Source organism: Carya illinoinensis, chromosome 16, assembly GCF_018687715.1.
Source record: "Carya illinoinensis cultivar Pawnee chromosome 16, C.illinoinensisPawnee_v1, whole genome shotgun sequence".
In the NCBI taxonomy this organism is placed as follows: Eukaryota; Viridiplantae; Streptophyta; class Magnoliopsida; order Fagales; family Juglandaceae; genus Carya; species Carya illinoinensis.
In genome coordinates this window covers 27,993,926-28,018,088 of record NC_056767.1, presented here as the reverse complement: position 1 = coordinate 28,018,088, position 24,163 = coordinate 27,993,926, and the positions used below count along the sequence as shown (strand labels likewise).

Here is a 24,163-nt window from a genome sequence, read left to right as displayed (position 1 = left end):
ACGGCTATAATTCTTAGGGGCAAAATACCTGCTATGTTTTTCTCTTCTGATCCACAGATTTGGATGAGTCCTGCAATTGCTAGTCTAACTCAGTTAGCTACTTTGGTTTGAAGTGCAACTTGTTGGATGCTTGGAATGGTTATTGAAAATTCCAAAAGCTTCCAGTATTCTTAGCTCAGATTTGCTTATTACCAAATGTAGAATCAATCATAGATTGCTTAGTAAGAGAAAGGAAAATTGCTCAATATTTTCTGGCTATTCTCAACTTAAGTGATGAATATCAATTCTTTTAATTAATTATAATTTTTCTTTTCTGTCATTTCTCATGACGCTTGTCTCCTATTCTTAATCTGGTTGGTTGGAGCATATTTTATTTCCACTTGAATGTTCTCATTAGTGCCAAAGCACTAAACTTTATCTATCTTTGCTTTTACAATTTTATTTTTTTGAATTCTTTCATCATTTGCCATGAATACATCTCGTGACAAATATATTTTTTTTTTTTTGTCAAAACAAGTTTTTCTACCAAATTTTCTAGTGACTAATACTAATACCTACCAATATTTCTCTTGGTAATTGGTCCTATTCCCACGAGCAATTTGAATGTAAACGTGCTTGTGCTGCGAGCTTAGTAGGCTATTGTCGCGTGTGAATAGCTTGGTATTTTCCACGAGTTAGGCCTTTTGTGGCATAAAATCCTTTTTACAACGACTTATATCCCACAATCGTTCCCTGAATAAAATTGGTGGAAGTAGGGTTTTTCCCTAAAAAATGATTCTTTTTGCCACCAAAAACATTTATGAAAAAACATGATATTTCTTGCAATAAATTAGAGAAATGATATTTGTAGCCATAGAGTATGTAAGTACAGCACAATTCATTTAAAAAAATGAGCAAATCAGGACCTACATGATTTTTTTTTTAATATATAGTAGACTCAACTCTTTTTTAAAAAGATTGTGTGGCACTTGCGCACGTGTATTTAGTAGTAATGATCAATCAGTTAAACAAAAGTTCCCAAGTTTCTTGTAAAAAAATAAAGGATAGATTAAACAAATTTCTTGTAAAAAAGAAAGCATAGGCTAGACGAATTATATAATCGAATAAAATTTTGATTTTATAGTTTTAGAAATTTTTTGACATCCTAAACCACCCAATAATTGTTTGATGGGTCTAAATTTTGAGGTTTTTAATGATTTGTCATTACTTGTGACACCTGACCAATGCATGCATTTAGTATATGAATTTATTTTGTAGTGTAAATTGTTGCATATACGTCGATTATTAATTTATTTTGGATCTCATGCATCCAACTACGCCCCACGTACGTTCACGTCCACGCCGAGAGTACTCAGACTACCATGCATGCGATATGATTTGACCTATCCTATGCAAAGCCCTTAAAACAAATGAAGTATAATTCTTAATTTGATGTCAAATAAAGTTTGGAGATTTTTTATTTTTGTAAATAGTTCATTTTTTTGATTGGACAATTATTAATTGTTGAAGTATTTTTTAGAAAAGTTTTGGAAAGTAGTTTTTATTGCTTTTTGTGTAAGTTTTGAGATTTTTTTAATAAAAAAATTGTTAAAACATAATTTGCTTCCTGGATATAATATTTGAAGATTTTTTTTAATATAATTTTTTAAGAGTTAATTATAAGGTATTGATCATCTTGTATGATTAATCTAACTAGCTAGGTCATCTGTGACAACATAAAAGATGTGGAAGTTGAAGATCTCTAAAGGAGGGCCCGATTTGGTGAGCATAAACAATTTTATTGGGCGAGAATACTGGGAATTCGACCCTAATGCAGGTACTCCCGAAGAACATGCTAAAGTTGAAAGGGCCCGTGAGGAGTACAAGAAAAATCGATATAAGACGAAACAAAGTTCTGATCTTTTGATGAGGATGCAGGTCAATTTCTCTCTCTCCCTTAATCTCTCTTGTATTAATCTCTCTTATAATATGGTTAATTTAGTCAGCCAGTGGATCTTTATAGTTTAATATATATTAGATGCTTTAAGGAAAAAACAAATAAATTAGTGGGCCAATAATATTTAATTAAGTAGTGTAACAATCCCTCCCTAGAATGGGCTACCAAGAAGGCTTATACATTATATACATTTAACTTTTCATCACAAAGAAGCATTTGAATAAAACAAGTATTTAATAGAAGAAAATGTTGTTTCTCATTATCGTAGCTACTTACCTCCGAGCCCCACTCTTGGTCCCTTTTTGTATTTGAATAATTCCTATTCATTGAAATGGAATGAATATATCAATATCCATTTTACTCTAAGCTTCAATAACCAAAACCCTTAACTATTCCAATAAGGAATTAAGTACTTTCCTTAACTCCTCTTCACTTAGGGAATATCAACTACAAACACAACCTTAACCCATTTAACTTTCGACCACACATGGCACTAAATCAAAACATTCAAACTCTTCATTTCAAGCATCCTAAAGAAATTCATGAAAGTGACTAATAGCATATTTGTTGTCAAGTAAAGGCCATTGAATTTTCTATATGAAAGATAGATGCGGATTATGGGTTAAGAACGTACAAATGATAGGAATTTATTTAGGAATGAAATGGAACAAGGGGGTATCACAAATCTGAAATTTTCATCAAAGAGGGCATGCATTTGAAAGCTTTTTAGTAACATGTGGGAACCAAATTAAATAAAGAGCTAAAGCTTGCAAGATGGTTGGTTTTTGTCCCTTGTTTTTAATTTTTTCATACAAATAGTTAACTTTGGTTGAGCAAAGGATGCAAAGGAACAACGGAAATGGAAATGAAATGGACTGATTTAAGTTCCAAAAAAAAGTGCAAAGCAGAATTTTCTACACTTTCAAGGACAGTTAGTAGCTTTAGAACATTCATGCTCTTAAACATCCCTCACTTAACCACAATCTCAACTACATAAATAAACAATGCTAGAGTTGAAGAAAACTTGAGAAGAAGCATCATATTTTTGTAAAAACATAGCATAAACAATAAGTATAGCCCTCGGCAACTCAGAAATAATTCCCAAGGTAAGCTTACTAGTTTAATTAAAATTCTTATAATTAGTGGCCTACTAAGGCTATAAACCTTGAGGAAAGTGTTTAAAAATAAATACATTCTCATCTCCATTAATTTAACACATAAAACAAAGGATTGACATAGTTAAAACTTGATTTAAATTCAAGAAAATGCAAGGAAGGTGCATGGTTTCACGAAAAATAGAGCATAAATTCCATTTTTACCTTCTCAAGCTATGGTGCACGGTTTTTGGGCACTAGCTACTCTTCCTCTACTCGGTTACCACCCAACTAGGACAAATATTAGAGGAAACAAGTGAGAAATCAATCTAGAAGCCACTTCGCATCAATCGGCCAGCAGCAGAAAAATTGGAAAACCAAAAGCATGCCACGGTTTGCTTAGCATAAAATCAACCGTGCAAAATCTTGGGGATTAAGAGTATTACCTGGCTTGTTCTTCCTCTCAAGATGCAAATCTAAGCATCAAAACAAGGAAATAGAAGGGAATTTGAAGGACTCCCGGCTGGAAACACAAACATAATTTATTTTTTGAGAAAACCCTAGGTTACATCTTGCACGTACAGAATCCAAAATCCCTAAACAAAAACTCAAAATCAGAGGCTTATCTGCATTGGTTACTCTTCTTGAAGAGATTTTGGTTAGATTTTACTAGGGGTGATACTCACATAGTGCGGGGTGGGAAAGGGTCTGGTTACCAGGGTGGGGAAAAGGCCATCCGCCCCACCCCCGCCTAGGCCAACATACCCATTGGGTCTAAAAAATTATTTTTGGATTAAAAAAATTTTAGACCTAAATTATAATATAATTTTAAATTATAATTTAAGATTTATAAATACAAAAAAATTTAAACTCATTAAAGTTATATTTTGAATTATCTTGACCTCTAAACCAATCTTTATATAGGAAGCTAAGACAATTTAATAATTTGAATACAATTTTAAGTTCTTAATAAATTGTATAAATTTATATACAATATATTTATATATATAAATATAAAAAATATTTTTTTATAAATGTGGAGCCGAGCAGCAGACGGTGGCCAGGTAGTGGGGTACGGGCCCCCGCTGCCCACCTCATTTTAGTCTCTGGAATGCAAGAGACGGGCTACAGGAGTGCTTGGGATGAAGCGCACGAAGAGGAGAAACCGACAACAAAGGGCTTCGTATAAGCAAGTGGCTTTTCTCGATTGGGCTAAGTAATCTAGAGATGAACGGCTGAAATGAGAGTAAGGGGAAGATATTTCCTCGCCTACCAAGTCAACGGGGGATTGATTAAACTTAATAATGCACAATAATAATACAAAAGGGTAGATCTACAACACCAAAAATAAGAGTATACCCTTCTTCTCTCTTTTTTTCTGGACTTATTTGTTTTTACAAAATTTTCATTTTATTTTAATTATTACAATTTTTTTAAATCTTTATATAAAATAAAATAAATAATTTAACTTTTTTAAATCTCAATACAACTTTTTTAAATTTCAATACAAAAATAATATATTCTAATAATATTTTATTTAACTTATATCAACTTATCTCATCTCATTTCTGAAAATTAAATCTCATTTAAATATAAAAAAATTTATATTTGTTAAAATCATATTAATGAAGACCCTTTAGTTAAAATACATAAAAGAAACTTAAATAAATTAATAACATAGGTTTTTCCTAGTAGATCTCGGGTATGACTACTCCCTTAAAAATAATGTCATCCTCGAGAAAGTACGAAGTTGAAGAGTTGGGTCTGTAAAGATTTGAACGTAATGAAAAAAAAAAAAAATATTATGGTTTGTCTTTACATAAAATTTACACCCTTCTCCCAACTTATGTAGAAAGGAAACAGTAATTGACTTGAAAAGAAGACCATGACATGACAGCTTGTCAAACTAATTTCTTGCTCGAATTTATGGATTGTGCTCTGTGTTGAGATTTTGAAGATTTCTAACTCTGAAGTCTTTGATTTTTCCACTTGAAACTCACAGCTTAGAAAGGAGAACCCGCGTAGGCCAATGCCACCACCAGCAACAGTGAAAGAAACAGAGGAAATAACAGAGAAAGCAGTGACAATTACAGTGAGAAGAGCACTAAACAACCTTTCCACCCTTCAGGCTCATGATGGCCACTGGCCTGCTGAATTCGGTGGACCATTGTTTTTCCTTCCACCCTTGGTACGTATGTTCTCAAATCATTGTTGAAATGTTTTCTTTTTCTTTTCTTTTTTGCTTTTTTTTTTTTTTTTTAGTCCAAAAACTTGCACAAAGATGAATTATCTTGAGTAGTTTGTTTCCAAGTTACTTAGTTGAAGTTATTACCAAATGCAGGTAATGGCATTGTACATTACTGGAGATCTTAGTACCGTTCTTTCATCACATCATCGGAAGGAAATTACTCGATACTTGTATAACACTCAGGTTTGTTTTCGAGTTACTTACCATTTGGCCAACCAAAAAAGGTTTAGGAAACTTATTCTTGAAAAATAAAACAGACCTAGTAAACCGAATTTTATCTAGATATTAAACTTACATAGTTATTTGTGTTTGTTGGACAGAATAAAGATGGAGGATGGAGTTTCCATATAGTGGGCCAAAGCACAATGTTTGGCTCAGCGTTGAGTTACATTGCCTTAAGGTTACTTGGAGAGGGACCTGAAGATGGTGAAAATGGGGCCATGGCTAATGGCCGGAAATGGATGCTCAACCATGGCGGCATTGTGGCGATGCCATCATGGGGGAAATTTTGGGTCTCGGTATGAACAATTGTTAGGAGTTCCTATAACTCTGTTCACTAAATTGGATATGTTGGTAACTTAGAACTTGCTTCAATATGTTAGGAAACTAAGACAGATTATATTTTTTTATTAGGGAACCAGAATTAGTTTTCATGATTTTAGGAAACAAAACTCAGATTTTTCATTTCTTTAAAAATAAACCACTAATAGTTTCAATCATTTTAGGAACTAAAGCTATGAATCTTAGTTTACCTCGTTGAAAGATTAAATAATAAGCACGAAATCATCTCATATATATACATATATATATGAAACAAAAGTAAGCAAGCATGTCATTTTCAGTAGCCAAGAAAAAAGTTATTTAAGAGAAGAAAATATGTAATGAAATATCACTGCCGAGATTCTTATAAAAAAATATGCAGCAGTAATGGCTGCATACAGTAAAAGTTCATGCATTTCCAAGACTAAATTCGTAATGATGGAGGCATTTCCACTTTGAATTCTACAAAATATATTTACCTTATCATAATACAGCAATCTTATTGTTTTATCTGTCAAGTGAAAACTCATAACTTCTCCTCTCATGTATAGGTATTAGGAGCGTATGAATGGTGTGGATGTAATCTGTTACCCCCAGAGTTCTGGCTTCTTCCTAATTCCATCCCCTTTAGTCCAAGTTAGTTTTTGTGATTCATTCTTACACTTTATTTCAAGAACAAATATGTCACAGCAAGTCTGGTTGTTCTAATTAATCCTCTTGGCCTTTACTTATGTGAAATGTAGGCAAAATGTTATGCTATTGTCGCTTAGTGTACATGCCAATGTCTTATCTATATGGGAAGAGGTATGTCGGTCCAATCACTGAGTTGGTTAAATCAATACGCCGAGAGTTATACAACGAGCCTTATGAACTAATTAATTGGAACAAAGCCAGAAATACTGTTGCAAAGGTTTGTAGAATAGTCCTCTTTTTTGTCTTTGTTTTCCAGTCTCTAACCTGGTTATGAGCAATTTTCCAAACGTTTCAAAAAAGAATATGTTCGACTCAGATAATATTATTGTGGGCATAGATTTTTTAATTGCATAAGTAATTATCAAAAGTCTTATGGTGAAACTCATACATGCATACCTAGATCTCATTTGAAGTGCTAATAAAATAGGAGGATCTCTACTATCCACATCCTCTATTACAAGATTTGGCATGGGATTTTCTTCAACATGTAGCCGAACCTCTTCTCAAGCGTTGGCCCTTTTCATGGGTGAGAGAGAGGGCAATAAAAGCAGCCATTGGTCATGTTCGTTATGAGGACGAGATCAGTAGATATCTATGCATTGGATGCGTTGAAAAGGTCAATAACTAGTACTTCAATTATACCAGAATCAAAGACTTTTAATCAAAGTATTTGATGTGTACTCAATGTACTAAATTTGTAAAGGTAACTTCGGTTTTGAAAGGTTTTATGTTTGTTTGCCCGTTGGGTTGATGATCCAAATTCTGAGGCATACAAGCTTCACTTAGCCAGACTTCCAGACTACTATTGGATTGCCGAAGATGGATTAAAAGTTCAGGTAAAATGATCATCCATAAATGAGTAAGAATGCTCATGCAATCACATATACTTAAATCATTCCTGCATAGTCAAGCCTAAAGAACCCATTTGAAGACTTATCTTCTCCTAGAAATATACTGAATGATGCTTGATTTGGGTGATGAAGGGTTTAGGCTGTCAGACATGGCTTGCAGTTTTTGCTATTCAAGCTATTATGTCTTGTAATCTAAGTGAAGTGTACGGGCCAACACTACGTAAAGCGCATGAATTTATAAAGGCTTCACAGGTCATAATATTTTTCAAATATCCATTAATTACATTGTTTTATGGAATAGAATGTTATGAACTGAATTATGGTTATTTTCTAGGTCCAAGATGACCCTCCTGGGGACTTCAAAGCTATGCATAGACACATGACTAAAGGATGTTGGACACTCTCAATGCAGGACTATGGTTGGCAAGTCTCTGATGTCACAGGAGAAGGGTTGAAGGTAATGTCTCAATGCTATCGATAAACATTTATACAAAAATTACACATTCTGAGCAAGGTTTGTATGGAAGGAAGAATTTGAGTTTTAGCAAAATCTTCTCTTCTGCAGGTTACACTCCTGTTCTCCCAAATGCCCACTGACTTAGTTGGGGAAAAAATGGAGACTCAGCGGTATTATGATGCCGTGAATGTCATTCTTTCACTACAAGTAAGAATTCAACCCACCTATACATTATGTATTTTACTCATTTTCATCTTTAAAATGTTTCACCTTATAAGTAATGACTTTCTTTCAATTGCCACTACAGAGTAAAAATGGTGGTTTCCCAGCATGGGAGCCTCGGAGAGCATCCCCTTGGATGCAAGTTAGCTTTATGATAAGGCTTCTAATATCTCAAATTTCATAAAACACAAATATGTTCATAATTATGATAAGAAATCAATGTGCTAACTCTGCACTTATTGACATAAATTTTGTTTATATTTTTCTCAGAAGTTCAACCCTACTGAAGTTTTTGAGGATCCTCTCTTTGAGCGAGAGTAAGATGACATGACTTTATCAGAACAATAATTGCCACAATATTGGTCATATTTTCTTCCTAACATGAGAATTGTCACCATATAATATATATATATATATATAGGTATGTAGAATGCACTTCATCAGCACTTCAAGGTCTTGCAATCTTTAGGAAATTCTATCCTAAACACCGAAGGACGGAGATAGACAGTAGCATTTCTCGGGCCCTTCAATACATCCAAGACGTACAAGAACCTGATGGATCATGGTAACTCTATGTTTCTCGAGCATTGGATTCTTGAAAAAATAATATCTTTTATGCATAGTTGCAGAATTGATTTTTTACCTGAAGTACTGACTCTTTTAGCTATTAAACAGGTATGGAAATTGGGGGATTTGCTACACCTATGGTACATGGTTTGCTATATCAGGATTGGCATCTTGTGGAAGAAATTATCAAAATTGTCCAGCAATACGCAAAGCTTGTAAGTTTTTGATATCAAAGCAGCTACCAAATGGTGGATGGGGAGAGAGTTACCTATCAAGCCACAACAAGGTATCAACAACTTGTCTCAGATTAAGCCATATCCAAAAAAAGGGATGCAAAATGAAGGGAGTCACGAAATCATGTATCTTTTTGAAACAGGTGTGGACAAATGTAGAAGGTGACCAAGAAAATGTTGTGCAAACTGCATGGGCATTATTAGCACTCATTGAAGGAGGACAGGTATAGGTCTTTACTTTTCTCCATCAAAGTTTTCTTCAATCTTAACACTTCGAAAAACAAATACACTTGCATATGTAGATTAATTATGAATGCTTTTAAATATTCAAATTCAGGCTGAGATAGACCCAACACCAATTCATCGTGGAATAAGGGTATTGATCAACTCACAAATGGAAGATGGTGACTTCCCTCAACAGGTATTAATTATTTCACGTTTATCCAAAATAATCTTAGATACAGATCTAGGATATGCATATCCAATACACTACCTTAGAAAAAAAGTGGAGCTCACCATTAAAGATTTGCTAACTTAGTGCAAGGCTTGCGCAACCTATGACTATACAAATCATGTCTATAAAAACAATTTTATGATATCCCAAGTAGAAGCATTAATGAAGGTTATTATTGGGAATGTACCACTGCAGGAAATCACAGGGGTGTATTTTAGGTATTGTGGATCAAACTATGCAGCATATAGAGACATATTCCCCTTATGGGCTCTTGGGGAATACCGCGTACGAGTTTTACTTGCATAATAAATAAATTATCTCAATGCGCATGCAAGAAGATAATGTTAGATCCAATCCTAGAATATGCATGTCCTGTTTGATCGAAAGTGTAAAATATCTCATAAATGCTGCTTCTTTTGTAAACATCTCTTAAAACATTTCACTTCTCAATAATGTGATGTAATAATACTTTTTTGTGGAGCTACTCCAAATAAAAGAGTCTTCAATGTACATACTTACCTTTAGTTTATGAAATGATCTCTCTCTCTCTCTCTCTCTCTCTCTCTCTCTCTCTCTCTCTCTCTCCAATGTGGGTCTTGATTTTCTCTTTTTATGTAGAAATATTCTATTTATCATTGGTTTTAATACCATTCTCTCGACATTTCTTGACGTGATATTAATTAATATTTAGTCCACAAATGAAATATAACATATAGTCTTCAATTATTTAATGATGGTGGGAGAATGCAAGTAAAAGAAATTATATATGGGTAATATTATTCTGTTATATATATAACTATGTCTTACTTGTGGTGGTGGCTACAGGCATGTTCTAGCTACATGGCAATTTAAAACTAAACATGATGTCCAAGCCCAAAACAAAACTAGATCTATTCTGGGTGAAGCAGCCCAATCAAACCCAACTCAAAAGTCTAAAGGCTTGAGCCAAACTTAAGCAGCCCAATAGAGTCAAGCCCAACTCTAGCCACTCTCGTTATAACCCCACTCCAAAATTATTTAACTTAAATTCAAATAGGAAACATGCACCGTTGGATTGACAAACGTAGATCGGGTTGTCACATTTTAAAGTTAATGGTGCTAGAATATGTTGAAATAAATGATAAAACAAACGCAATGATGATAAAATTAATTCATGACTACGATGTAAATGGATGAAAATGGGACAATAACGCACGTAAACATGTAGTAATTAATTGGCCATAACTTAATTTTGTAATATATATTGAAATCGCCCATAAAAACCAACTTCAAAAAGCTCACTCATTTTTTCGGGCTTGATTCTGTTTATTTTCTAGTAGTTAGTCAGAGTTGAGTAAATATGATAGAATCACAGGACTCTCATGGAGTCCATACGGGTATCAAGAGTCCCGTGACAAGAGTCTCTTGTTACTTTATTGATAAGAGCTACAATCATAAACAGATTTTATAAAAATAAATTCACAAACGGTTATAATTTTATATAATACGTTAGATCTATTTTAAAATAAAAATAGATTTTATAATCTAACATATCACATCAAATCATGTCAATTTGTTAATTTACTTTTATAAAATTACTTTATAACTAAAGTGTTTCTCTAATTTAGATGAGCACTTAAACGGCTATCTTCCAAAAAAAAAAAAAAAAAAAAACAAGTTAATTTTGATTAAAAGCCCAATGAAATCTAACCAGAGAAAAGGAACAGTTTGTTGATGTGCATCACAATTAGGGGTGTCAAATTGTGTTAACGGATCGTGTTCGTGTCATGTCAAAACATATATATTATACTATATAGTTCAACTCTAACCCAACTCGTTAAGTTTATCGTGTCAAAATCTCAAATCCTAACACGACTCGTTAACATAATGGGTCGTGTCGTGTTAACCTATTTTGACCCATTAGTAAATATTACGAAATAGCGTTTCAAACTATTTAGGTACGTAAATGGGTTAAATAGGCTCGACATTAACTCGTTTGTCCTGATTAAATTTAACATAATTATATATAAATGTTAAAATCACAATATATATAAAAATTATAAAACTAACTACAAGTCTAAAATTACAACTCAAATAATAAAAATATCAAAATTAAAATTCTAACAACTTTACTTTTAGGTAGATGATATAATTGTAACTTTAACTTTTTTAACGTGTCATATTGTGTCTTAACGGGTCAACCCGTTTTGACCCGAACCCGTTAAGACTAATTAAATCCTAACTCTTTATTATCGTATCGTGTAACATATTATCACCCCTAATCACAACTAGAAAACCTATCCAGCTCGCAACAGTGAAATAAAAGGTGAGCTATATATTCTAGACATTTTAATAGTCAACGTAACATAAAATGTCTAAAATATCTCATATTTTAGAATAAATGAATACTAATAATTTCAAATAAAATAAAAATAATGAGTTTCAGGTGAGTTTGAAGAGTAGTTGATAGATAAAGTTTATGTCTAAGGGCTTGTTTGGAAAAAGTTTTCATCTCAAAATTTTTATCTCATCTTCTTTTTAAACATCACTTAAATACAAATATTTTCAAATTAATCATTTCAATTTTTCTAAACTTTTAAACATAAAATAAATAAAAAAAATTAAACTTTTTTAAATCTATAAATAAAAATAATATTAAAAAACTATATTAACAATATTTTAATTTTACGATATTTTTTATTCAAGTTCTTTTTACTCCTTTTCTAAAACCTCATAAAACAAAACTCAAACAATCTCATTACTATTAACTAGTATTATTCATAAAACTTTTATCTCATCTCACTCTCTAAGCTTCCTCTAAGTCATGCTAAAAAATAAAGATGAAAGTAAGATATGAATGTAGCTTGGTACGACTGGTCGATAAATAGTTATGCCAAGTCGCCGACTTTAGTGGTAAATACTTATTATGAAGAATAATGCTAATATACTCTCATTTTTTCTACTCATTTTGACCGTTAATGCATTTATTTATTTTAAAAAAAAAATTATTTTACTTATTAATTAAAGAAGTGACTAAATATTTTTTATTTTTTAAAAATATTTGAAATAAAAGGCAAAAATAAAAATGAAAAGAGCAATATTTTGCACTAGGCCAAGTACACCATGTGCGCAAATTGAGGGGACAACTACCCTGTTATGAACTGTGACTCGATAAAAACTTGTGGTTAATTTATAGAATTTTGTTGCATACAAATACAGTCGCGTATTAATTTATATATCAATATTGATTTATTCATATTTAAAATTTAAATTAATACTGTTTTCAATAAAATCTATTTTTTGACCAATCACATTACATTAGTACACCGATTAGTGCATAATTATGCTTACAACTATATTTTTCCTAATTTATATCTCTTTAAACCCGGATTTTTATTGTTATTTGCAAAACTTGCTATCAAGTTTATGTTCTTATCAGCAGCTTCGGTATATAAACGATTTTAGGGGATCAATTTAAATAATATTTTATTAATTTATAAAATAATTGTACTTTTCTTAAATCGGTGTGTAAAACATACCATCCACATTCATATCATGCACATAATGAAAATTTACATAAATATAAAAAATCAGTAATGTTTACGGAACGGCAAAATATTTTTAATTTTAATACTTAACCAACTAATATATAATTGTTTTTCATTTTTAATAAATAATTGTTTAAGCGGAAGAAAAGTAACGATACAACGGCCATAATTTTTTTACAACAATTTGTACAAGTTTATTTTAAAGAAGATTGAAGAGTATTTTTTAGAAAATAACCTGTAAAATAATTATAAAAGTTTCAGCTTTTTTTAAAAAAAAAAAAAGAAATAAAGAAAAATGTGTTATTTAAAATAGAATTATATAAAGATATTTTATAGAGAAAATTTAGTCCTTCCAAAATTACTTTTGCATTGCATTAATGAAGATATTAACGTTGTCGGCCGTATTAAGCTATGGCAAAGATGGCCGGACCCATCCTCTGTACTCTAGGGTTGGTAATTAAATTCATTAATTTCTGTCGCATACAGACTGTTTGTCATTAATTAATTAACAGTACTAATTTAAAATGGTTAACATCTCTCAAAATCTTTACCCAGATTTTATACTTCGTCTACATTATTCATCACAAGAAATTTAATTTTTAGAGATGAAATTTATTAGGAATGAAATAAATTTCCTTCATAAAAATACTTTTCAGATATGAAATTCGTCTCAAAACATAAAGAACCTTATAAATCCGTTCGAACTAATACATATTAGTTTGAACCGAAAATTTTGGGACAAATTAGATCGTCTCTAAAAATCTAAATCGTTCGAACTAATAAAATTTAATTAGAACAGATAATTAATCTGTTCGAATTCAATATAATTGGTTCGAATGAATATTACCTTGTTCGGACGGTATTATTTAATTGAAAAGATATATTGTTAAGATTGTAAAAATACATATTTTTTCTATTAATTTTTTTATCATTTTCAAAGTAAATAAAAATGTCTATATATTATATATTATGATTTACAATGAATTAAAATATTTACGAATTCATAAATTAATTTTATGTAATTAATTTAAAAATATTTTAATTAAATAAATATTACTTTAAAGATAGTGTCATTTTTTCAATTATCGTGAACATTAAGTATAATGAGAAGAAAATATAATTAACAATAAAGAGGCTAGCAAACACTAAAAATAAAAACCATACATTAATTACATCCCAAAAAGAGTTAGCCGTTCTATACAACATAAAAAAAGTAAAATAATAACTAACAATATCTACTTATTAAATAAATCAGAATCCTCTTGTAAGATATGTAAGCGTCCTTCCAAGTCCTTAAACTTCTTCATGATGGGCTGAATGAAGTCCCTCAATATAATTTGGCGGTGCTCTACCAATATAGCTCGTACCTCATCCGGAATAGCCCTAGCAGGCTGTCTCTCAACAGGGGCAACAATAGTAGAAGCTGGATCAGTAGGCGGAGGCTGATCCTGTACTGCATGAGTCTTCGACAAGTGACCCTTGCTCTTGCTGAATGTGATCTTGTTAATGGGCCCTATCTGTGGTGACCTTCGCTCAGTCGAAGTCACTGCAACCCCCGATTGGAGTAGAATGTTAGATATCAGCAGTGCAAATGGTAGACTACCTCCACCCGAATAGCTTGACTCTGTTTAAATGCGGAGAAATAAATATAATGCCAAATCAATTGGCTCCCCCTGTCCTAACCGTAACAAAAATCTGGCCCACTTAATCCCAAATCAGTCTTGTATTTTTTCGGATCAATATTATACCCGACAATCAGATTAAGCATTCTGAAAAATGCTATACAGTCGACCTGTCGGATCACTTTACTGCCATCATATGGAGGAGCCGAAGGGTCTCGTACAAGGTCATGAACCTGATCGTTTGTGAGACCATCATTAGGTACCTCATCGCCGCTCTCACTATCATCCAAGCCAGCATCTAGCTCTGCGGTCTGTACATCCGACGTTGGCGATGAGGATGAGACTGGTGTGTCCTCTCCAGATGGTGCATTCGCTGTTCTCGTTGTTGCTGCAGCAGGATATGCACCGGGCTCCCGCCTCAGATTAAGAAACTCAGTAATAACGCAGGGAGAGAAGATAATATTTATTCCCCGGACTACTAAGTTGTAGCACAGAGCATCACCAGACTGCTCTCCCATGGCACGGTAAAACTTACCGACCATCTCAGGATATGTTGTGCCCCTTTGCCGACAGATCGGGGTCCATCCACGATCGGTGATGATGGCATGTATGCTCCGTCCCTCCTAAGTGAGATCACGAAAGTTATCCAGAATGATCTTCCGCTCAACTAATATAGGCCTCACGGCTGGCTGAGAAGGAGCTGCTTCGCTACTTTGGCATGTCTGGGGTCTGGAACGTTTTCTTCCGTTGTTGCTTGCCATTAGTCTACTGCTGATCTATAAAATAATTATGTAATCTAATTAAAGTGAATTAGAGGACATAAATGTTGTGCTGCAGTGTTTGGCAAGCCCTTATTTGAATGAATTCCAATCCGTTCGAATAAGGGTTGCCAAATATCATATTTAGCTTGAATGATTAAAATTCAATTCGAATGGTCTAAAATTTCATTCGAATGAAGTGAAAGTCCATTCGAATGGAATTTAACGTCATTCGAATGACCTTATAAAACTCTATTCGAATGAGCCTAAATTCCATTCGAATGAACTTCTATTCCATTCGAATGGCCTTAAATTTCGTTCGAATGGAATTTACGCTCATTCGAACAGGACTGAGCCAAACAGACATGACTGAGTCAACTCAGTCCCAAATCTACAAACTAGTTTTTGACCATAATCCAAGATTTTAATTAGTAGAAATGATTTAGAGTAAAGCCCCATCATTTCTACCTATTACTTTTGTGTCATTTGGCTCCAAAACAACAAAATGGGGTCGGATTGATTCAAAATCTGACCCCCCCCAAAAACCAACGAAACAACCATTAAAATAAAACTCATTTAACCCATACCTCTTGTTGTAGGAGATTTGAGGAGTTGGTCAGAGTTGGTGGCGGCGTTGTGGTTGCGAAAGGCGGAGGATTCGATCGGACGGTTCAAATGAGAGGATGCACGAAATGAATGGAGAAGAAACTGTATCGCGGCTTATATAACGTAATTTTGTTTGAACAGAAAGAGTATAAGTTCGAACTGAAAGAGTATAAGTTTGAATAAATTATATAATAATTCATAAAAAATATATATAAGTACAAGAGGTAAAACAATACGTTTTATATTACTAATACTAGTATATATATATAATAGTATATATATTATGCATTAGATGAGTATAAAATAGTCTCAGGTAAAACATTGCATTAAATAGAAGTATAAAATACATATATCTAATATATTTAGTTTGTATATTAGTAATAAACCAAGTATTTAGAATATATTATAAAGTATTATAGTACTATTAGTTTTCATATATTTATGCTATCTATACTATAATAGATAGTATTATACTATTAGTGACGCTTAGTATTATACTTATAGTGATACTAATTATAAGTATAACACTATTAGTGAAACTAAATAAAATATTATAATATTAGTAATACTTAATATTATAGATTGATAAGAAACTTAGTATTTTGCTATTAGTGACACTTAGTGTTATATAGTGTATTGTATTTTAACATATACTAATAATAATATTGGGTGCATTATGTGTATATTTATATATTTCTATAATTATCTGTTCGAATGAATATAAAATAGTTTGAATAGAGATAAAGTCTGTTCGAACGAATTTTTTTTGTTTGGAGGGAAAATTCGCGCCAAATTATCGGTATAATTATCATACTTAATTATATGATAAGTATGATTCAATGTTTTTGTATAAAGCTTGATTGTATTAATTCAGCAGAATGTTAAGACACATTGTTTCAGACAGATTTGGTGACGCTTAAATACTTCATATAGGTGACGATCTACGAAGTGAGATTAAGGAAGCAGTGCAGCGAGGTAAGTAATTGGATCATGAATTAGGATCATTACAGTTTAACTCATATATGTATTATTCAAGCCAGTTTATTGATAGCCATTTTTATGTACCATGCATGTCATGATGTATGCCAGCATATCACTCAGCACAGGTCATGATCATGTCATTGGACATCATGTTTAGATTCAGAACTTACAAGTTATGTATATCAGTATATATATCATACATCTCATTTCGCATAACACACATAAGCTATTTTAAGTTCAAGTACAAGATAAGATCAGAACAGTTAAATCAGATTAATTAATCAAATGACCATGTAGTTCGGATGGGGGTAGGAGTGCAAGCCACAGACTCAAGTGTGGTCTACCGTAGTATACCAGAGTACTACTCAGCAGCTCCCCTTGCTGTAGTAGGATGTGGGACTGTGCATAATCTTACACACAGAGTTAAATGTCTTGGCCAATCATCTCAGTAAAATTAGATCAGTCAGATATGTCAGAATAATTAGTTAATTTAGATAATTAAGACAAGTCATGCACATCATAAGCATAAGCATAAGCATAATCAGTCATGTTTTAAAGATTCTCAGCATGAATGAAATGATTTATGAAAAATCCTCCAGTTATTATGTTACATTGTGATGAGTTTCTTACTGAGTCTTCGACTCATTTTTGTTTATTTTTATTTTTCTTAAAACTCCACCTAGGTTAGGATGATGATCAATATGAGCAAGTGGGTCAGGCTTAGAAGAAGCAGACTATGAACTTAGTGACTTTGTTGTGTGATTTTCATTTCAATCAGTTTGAGAAATTGAGTTATGCTTTATTAAGACAGTTTATTTTAATATTATTAGTTCAAACGGAAAAATATTGTGGAAAGAATTCGCAGTTTATATAATTGACTCGATCCTTTCACTTCACTTTCATTTGGATTGAAGTTTGAGAGAGGGAGAGAGAGGGTGGCAGAGGCTTTGAGAGAGTGTTGTGGAGAGAGAGAGCTTGAAAGAAGTGAGAGAGAAGAGATTCTTGAGAGAGAAAAGACAAGGACAAGAGGTAATATGTTTTTTTTGTTATTTTTCATTCCGATTTTCGTTTACAAGTATCTTGATATTTGTTGCATTTATTTGTTGGGATAGAATAGTGGTTTATTGTGTTTTATGCATATATAGGTTGTGGATTGATATTTTTATTGGATTGCAAAAATTAGAAGTAAGTTTTTATAGTTTTCTAAGTTATTTAATAATCATATTTAGGGATAATCATATAGTTTTCAATATATTGTATTGAAATATGCTATCATGTATGTGAAAATTGTGTTTTGTGGTTCAATTTTTTACTCTTTTTTGTGACTGGTTTCTGGGTTTGTCCCATTCAAACACTCTGAATACCGTTCGAATTGAATTTACTCAGTTTGAACGGAATCATTTGAGGCTAGAATTCTGTTCGAACAGTATCAATTAGATGATAGTTATAATGTAATTATAAAATGTAATTATAATGTATAATTATAAATATTTAAGTACTGTAATTAAATAGATTAATATTTAAAATATAATTATAAAATATTTAATTAAAGAATTATAATGTATTAGTGAAAATATTTAAGTACTCTAATTAAATAGATTAATACTCTAAATATTCTTATAAAATATTTAATTAAATAATTATAATGAATTATTGAAAATATTTAAGTACTCTAATTAAATAGATTAATTAGTTAAAATATAATTATAAAATTTTTAATTAAAAAATTATAATTAAATATTTGAAAATATTTAAGTACTCTAATTAAGATGATAAATACTTAAAATATACTTATACAATATTTAATTAAAGAATTATAATGTATTATTAATTCTATTTAAGTACTCTAATTAAATAGATTAATACTTAAAATATAATTATAAAATATTATAGATAGGGGATGACTCATTGAGTTAAGCCCTATCAGTTGCATGCATACTTTTTTTTTTTTTTTTTTTACCGACCAAAAAAAATAGTAATGCATGCAACTGCTGGGGCTTAACTCAATGAGTTACCAGTCAGATTATTCTCTCTCAAAACTAATTGTCATTTATCATTGTTTCCTAGCCTCCTTTGACTGAAACAAAGATACATCAGGCACAATAATCAGTTTCTAGTCATAATAACAGGAAATAACTACAATAACATCAAGCAAGAGCTAAAAGTACCAAAAAATAATAAAAAGCGGAATTGCAGAAGTTTTTACTACCTCGAATTGCTATTTTCTCGTTTTTTGCTTTATTGAACGTAAAGCATGACTAGGTTTGCAACTTATTCTTGTTTACCGATCAAAAAAAGGTTTGAAACTAACTCCACAAATACCAAAATTGAAACAAAATAAAAGGAAACATAGCATCAGTATATGGCATTACAATGAACAATGAGCATATCCTTCATTATACAATGATTTAACTGGTAAAAACCAAGCTATACGTTGCAGTTAAGAGCCAAAACAGACACAAAAAACTTTTTTTTTTTTTATAAGTAATAAGAGAATTTTATTCATACGAATGAAGTAGGCATAGCCCATGTAGACAATGTAAAATTTGTAAATGAAAACAGAGGATTTGATCAAAATAAAACTGAACTCATTCTCATTATCAAAATGCTTAATGAATGTATCTGTACAAATGACTATTTATAGACTTGTGATGGACTATAATGACTATGCAATTCTTGATATCTGACTGTACAATTCTTGATATCTAGCCAACTTTACTTGGCTACCCTTATAACTAACTTAACTGACTATCTTTAGATGAAGCCTTTTGTTTGGCTTCTCGGGACTTCAATTCTAATTCCTCTATATAACTCTGTACATTCCAACACCCCCCCTCAAGATGAGAATGGATGTTAATCATTCCCATCTTGCAAAGAAGATGATGAAAGTTAAGAGATCCAAGAGGTTTGGTTAAGATGTCTGCTAGCTGATGTTTGGAAGGAATATGGATGATCTTGATGAGGCCTTCTTGTAGTTTTTCTCGAACCAAATGGCAATCCAATTGGATATGTTTTGTTCTTTCATGATGAACAGGATTTGAGGCAATATTAGAGGCAGGTTTGCTGTCAGTGTAAAGTAGTGCAACTTGAGAATGAACTATGTTGAAGTCAGCCAAAAGATAAACCAGCCATTGAAGTTCACAAGTTGTAGAAGCTAGGGCTCTATATTCAGATTCTGTTGAGGATCTACTAACAGTAGGTTGTTTCTTTGACTTCCAAGATATAAGAGAGTCACCTATGAAAACTGTAAATCCAGTGACACTTCTTCTAGTGTCTAGACAGCCCCCCCAGTCACTATCTGAATAGGCCTTTAAGTGCAAGGTAGATGCTGCAGATAGAAAAATGCCTTGACCTGGTGTAGCTTTTATTTATCTTAGAACCCTTTCAGCAGCTTGAAGGTGCATGGTGCTAGGATTAGACATAAACTGACTGAGTGCTTGCACTGAATAAGCTAGATCAGGTCTTGTGATTGTGAGGTAGAGTAGTCTGCCAATTAGTCTTCTATAAGAGGCAGGATCAGATAAAGGAGGAGTGGAGTCATTTGCAGTGAGCTTTAAAGTCGATTCCATAGGAAATGCCACAGGTTTGCAACCAGAGAAGCCACTGTCTTGGAGGATATCTAGAGCATACTTTCTTTGACAGAGAGTGATGCCCTTGTTTGATCTAGCCACCTCAATACCCAAGAAATATTTCAACTCACTCAAGTCTTTGATGGTAAAGGAATCATGTAAAAATTTCTTTACAGTAGCTGTTTGCTCAAGATTATCAGAGGCAATTATAATATCATCCACATATATCAATAAGGCCATGAAACTAGTTGAAGTTTGTTTTATGAAAAGACTTGAATCTGACTTGCCTTGAGTAAAACCAAACTGAAGTAAGGATGAAGATAGTTTAGAAAACCACTGTCTTGAGGCCTGTTTCAGACCATATAAGCTCTTTCTGAGTTTGCAAACTCGAGGATCATTAGGGGCTGAAAATCCTGGTGGTAATTGCATGTACACTTCTTCATTCAAGTCACCATGCAAGAAGGCATTATTTACATCAAGTTGATGTAAATGCCATTGTTTTATGGCAGCAATAGCAAGTAAGACGCGCACAGTTGTCATTTTTGCAACAGGAGAGTAAGTGTCAAAAAAATCCAGGCCTTCTTGTTGAGTATACCCTTTTGATACTAATCTAGCTTTGTATCTCTCAACTATACCATTAGCTTTAAATTTCACACAATATACCCATTTGCAACCTATTGCAGTTTTATTTGGAGGTAGAATGGCAAGATCCCAAGTTTTATTAAGTTCAAGAACTTTTATTTCATCTGCCATAGCAGCTTGCCATTGAGGGTGTGGAATGGCTTGTTTGAAAGTTTTGGGCTCAAAGATAGAAGAAACAACAGAGACAAAAGCTTTGGGTTTAGGAGATAATTTGGAAGTAGAAAGAAAAAAGAGAATAGAATGAGGCTTACTAGGAGAACAGTTGGGAGATACGTGAGCTGCTGAAGCAATCATAGTCATGTTACCACAATAGTAATTCTGCAGATATGTAGGTGGGTGCTTAACTCTTTCAGATCTTCTAAGAGTATTAGTCTCAGTATTAGCAGAAGTATTGGAGGAAGTATTTGAGGGAATTGATATAGAAGAAGTATTTGGGACTGTTGAGTCATAGATTTGAGGGAAATCAGGAAAAACAAAAGATGTATGGATGGTGTTTGGAATAGAAGGAAAAATTGACTCATGGAAGACCACATTTCTAGATACAAAGGTTTTGAGGGTGAGTAGATCAAGAACTTTGTATCCTTTTATGTGAGGTGGGTAGCCAAGGAATATACATTTGGAAGCTCTTGGTTGAAACTTGTCTCGATTGCTTGTAATTGTGCTTGCAAAACATAAGCATCCAAAGACTTTGAGATGCTTATAATCTGGTAGTTTTTGAAATAAGAGGTAATATGGGGTCTGGTTATTGAGTATGGAGGAAGGAGTACGATTAATAAGATGTGTGGCAGTTAAGACACAATCTGTCCAGTAAGGCAAAGGTAGTTTTGACGAAAACAAAAGAGCTCTAGCTACATTCAATAGATGTTGGTGTTTTCTTTCAACCCTACCATTTTGCTGAGGTGTTTCAACACATGATAATTGATGTATAATGCCATGCTCTTGATAAAAAGAAGGCATATTAAACTCTTGACCATTATCTGTTCTAAGAGTTTGAATGTTTGTGTTGAATTGAGTATGAACATAGGTAATGTAGCTATTGAGTAGAAACTGAGTGTCTGTTTTTGCTTTCATAAGAAACAACCAAGTAAACCTTGTATAATCATCTATGATGGTTAGAAAGTATTTATAACCAGAATATGATGTAGTGGAGAAGGGACCCTAAATATCACAATGAACTAATTGAAAAGCTTTATTAGAATGACTGTTTGATACAGGAAATGATAGCTTCTTTTGTCTAGCTAAGGGGCAAATCTCACAGACATGATTGTGAGCAGCTTTTATAGAAGAATCAAATGAACTAATGATTTGCATTCTTGCAGATGGAATGTGTCCTAATCGAAAATGCCATACATCAGAATTTGTATTACAAGTTTCAGCTAAAGAAGTAGAAGAAATAACAGAATCAGACATTGTATTGTTTGTTTCAGCAGTGAAGTTTTGTAGATGGTATAGACCAGATTTCTCTTCAGCAAGCCCAATCATCTTCCATTTGCTGAGATCCTGCAGAATACATTTGAATTGAAGAAAGAACAATCCAATTGAATTATCTTTAGTCAATCTTGAAGCTGAAATAAGATTGATATTGAAAGCAGGAACATAAAGGGCATTATGCAGAATTATGTTGGGTAAAAATTTCACATTTCCAGTAAAGATAATAGGAACAGATTGACCATTAGGTAAATGAACTGTGGAAGGTGTACTGAGAATAGTAATGGAATCAAAAAGATGAGGGGAGCAGATCATATGATCTATTGCCCCAGTATCAAGAATCCAAGTGGAATGATTCTTTGATGATGAAACTGTGTTGCAAGAGAAAAAATTACCTGAGGTAGAGGCAACATTAGCTGTTGCAATAGGATTAATATTTGAGTTTGATAGGCTATTGGCAAGTGTAAGTAAATCTTGAATTTGCTCTTGAGAAAAAATCATGTTGGAAATACTTGGATTCTGCTCCAAACAAGAAACATTGTTAGCAATGGGCAATCTTGGAACAGCACCTCCAGATGATGTAGGAAAAGATCTTTTGCCTCGTGGACCCTTCCATCCAGGTGGATAACCAATTAGCTGAAAACATTTGTCTGCAAGGTGGCCAGAATAGCCACAATGAGAGCATATCACATCTGTTTTTCCTTTTGGCTTTGTGAATCTAACTCCATTTGTTGATGCTTGTCTTGATGGTTGTGCAGCAATCATAGCATGGGAGTCAAGATTGATGCCAACTGCACTAGTCAATGATCTTTGGCTTTCTTCTTGAAGCAACAAAGAAAAAACCTTGCTCATGGAAGGTAATGGGGATTGAAGCAATAATTGACTTCTCATTGCTGAGTAAGAATCATGTAAGCCAACTAAAAACTTCATTACATAATCAGATTGTTGACGGTCAGTGAGATTCTTTAAAATGTTACATGAACATCTAACCAGATTTCCACACTTACAGGATGGAATAGGACGAAAGCTAATATACTCATCCCATAAAGCCTTGAATTCACTGAAATATTCATTAGCAGATTTTGAGCCTTGAGAAATGGAACTAAGAGACTTTTCTAAAGTGAAAACTCTTGGATCATCACTTCTAAGATATCGAGTTTTGAGTTCTTCCCAGATATCAAATGCACTTGTGAAGTAGAGGAGACTGCCACGAATCTCTTTGGCAATTGAATTCATCAACCAGGATAACACCAGATTATTAGCTCTCAGCCAAGCCACTTGAAGGCTAGGATTATCAGGATTAGATTGAGCCAAGCTTCCATCAATGAAGGCTATCTTGTTCTTCACAATGAGAGCAATGGAAATAGATATACTCCATGCAATGTAGTTCTCACCCGTGAAGATTTCAAAGACAAGAAGAGCGCCAGGATTGTCAGATGGATGCAGATAATAGTGACTTGATGAATCATCAGAAGGATTTGTCACAGTAGGAGAAGAATTTTCCATAGAAGCAGAGGAATTTTCCATAGAAGAAAGCAAGAAAAGATCAAGAAGAGCAGCGGAAGAATCTTTATTTTCTCGATGATTCCATGTAAAATTTGTAAATGAAAGCAGAGGATTTGATCAAAATAAAACTGAACTCATTCTCATTATCAAAATGCTTAATGAATGTATCTGTACAAAGGACTATTTATAGACTTGTGATGGACTATAATGACTATGCAATTCTTGATAT

At 32.8% G+C, this 24,163-nt stretch overlaps 1 protein-coding gene across 2 annotated transcripts in view; it reads left to right on the top strand.

Moving 5' to 3' along the window:
- Positions 1-1,722: 1,722 nt before the first annotated feature.
- LOC122298490 (lupeol synthase-like) overlaps positions 1,723-24,163 on the top strand; it is a 34,838-nt gene continuing 12,397 nt past the window's right edge. Inside the window, exons 1-18 of one of the 2 annotated variants that reach the window (XM_043108254.1) lie at positions 1,723-1,917; positions 5,033-5,218; positions 5,372-5,461; positions 5,599-5,796; positions 6,370-6,454; positions 6,562-6,728; positions 6,939-7,127; positions 7,234-7,347; positions 7,495-7,614; positions 7,697-7,819; positions 7,928-8,026; positions 8,127-8,183; positions 8,312-8,358; positions 8,463-8,606; positions 8,717-8,894; positions 8,985-9,065; positions 9,179-9,262; positions 9,491-9,846. In XM_043108254.1, the coding sequence (XP_042964188.1) occupies positions 1,723-1,917; positions 5,033-5,218; positions 5,372-5,461; positions 5,599-5,796; positions 6,370-6,454; positions 6,562-6,728; positions 6,939-7,127; positions 7,234-7,347; positions 7,495-7,614; positions 7,697-7,819; positions 7,928-8,026; positions 8,127-8,183; positions 8,312-8,358; positions 8,463-8,606; positions 8,717-8,894; positions 8,985-9,065; positions 9,179-9,262; positions 9,491-9,601 (2,268 nt within the window). In that variant the 3' untranslated portion in view covers positions 9,602-9,846. Of the gene's footprint in view, positions 1,918-5,032; positions 5,219-5,371; positions 5,462-5,598; positions 5,797-6,369; positions 6,455-6,561; positions 6,729-6,938; positions 7,128-7,233; positions 7,348-7,494; positions 7,615-7,696; positions 7,820-7,927; positions 8,027-8,126; positions 8,184-8,311; positions 8,359-8,462; positions 8,607-8,716; positions 8,895-8,984; positions 9,066-9,178; positions 9,263-9,490; positions 9,847-24,163 lie in introns of those variants that run through there. The other variant, XM_043108253.1, reaches the window with a different exon arrangement.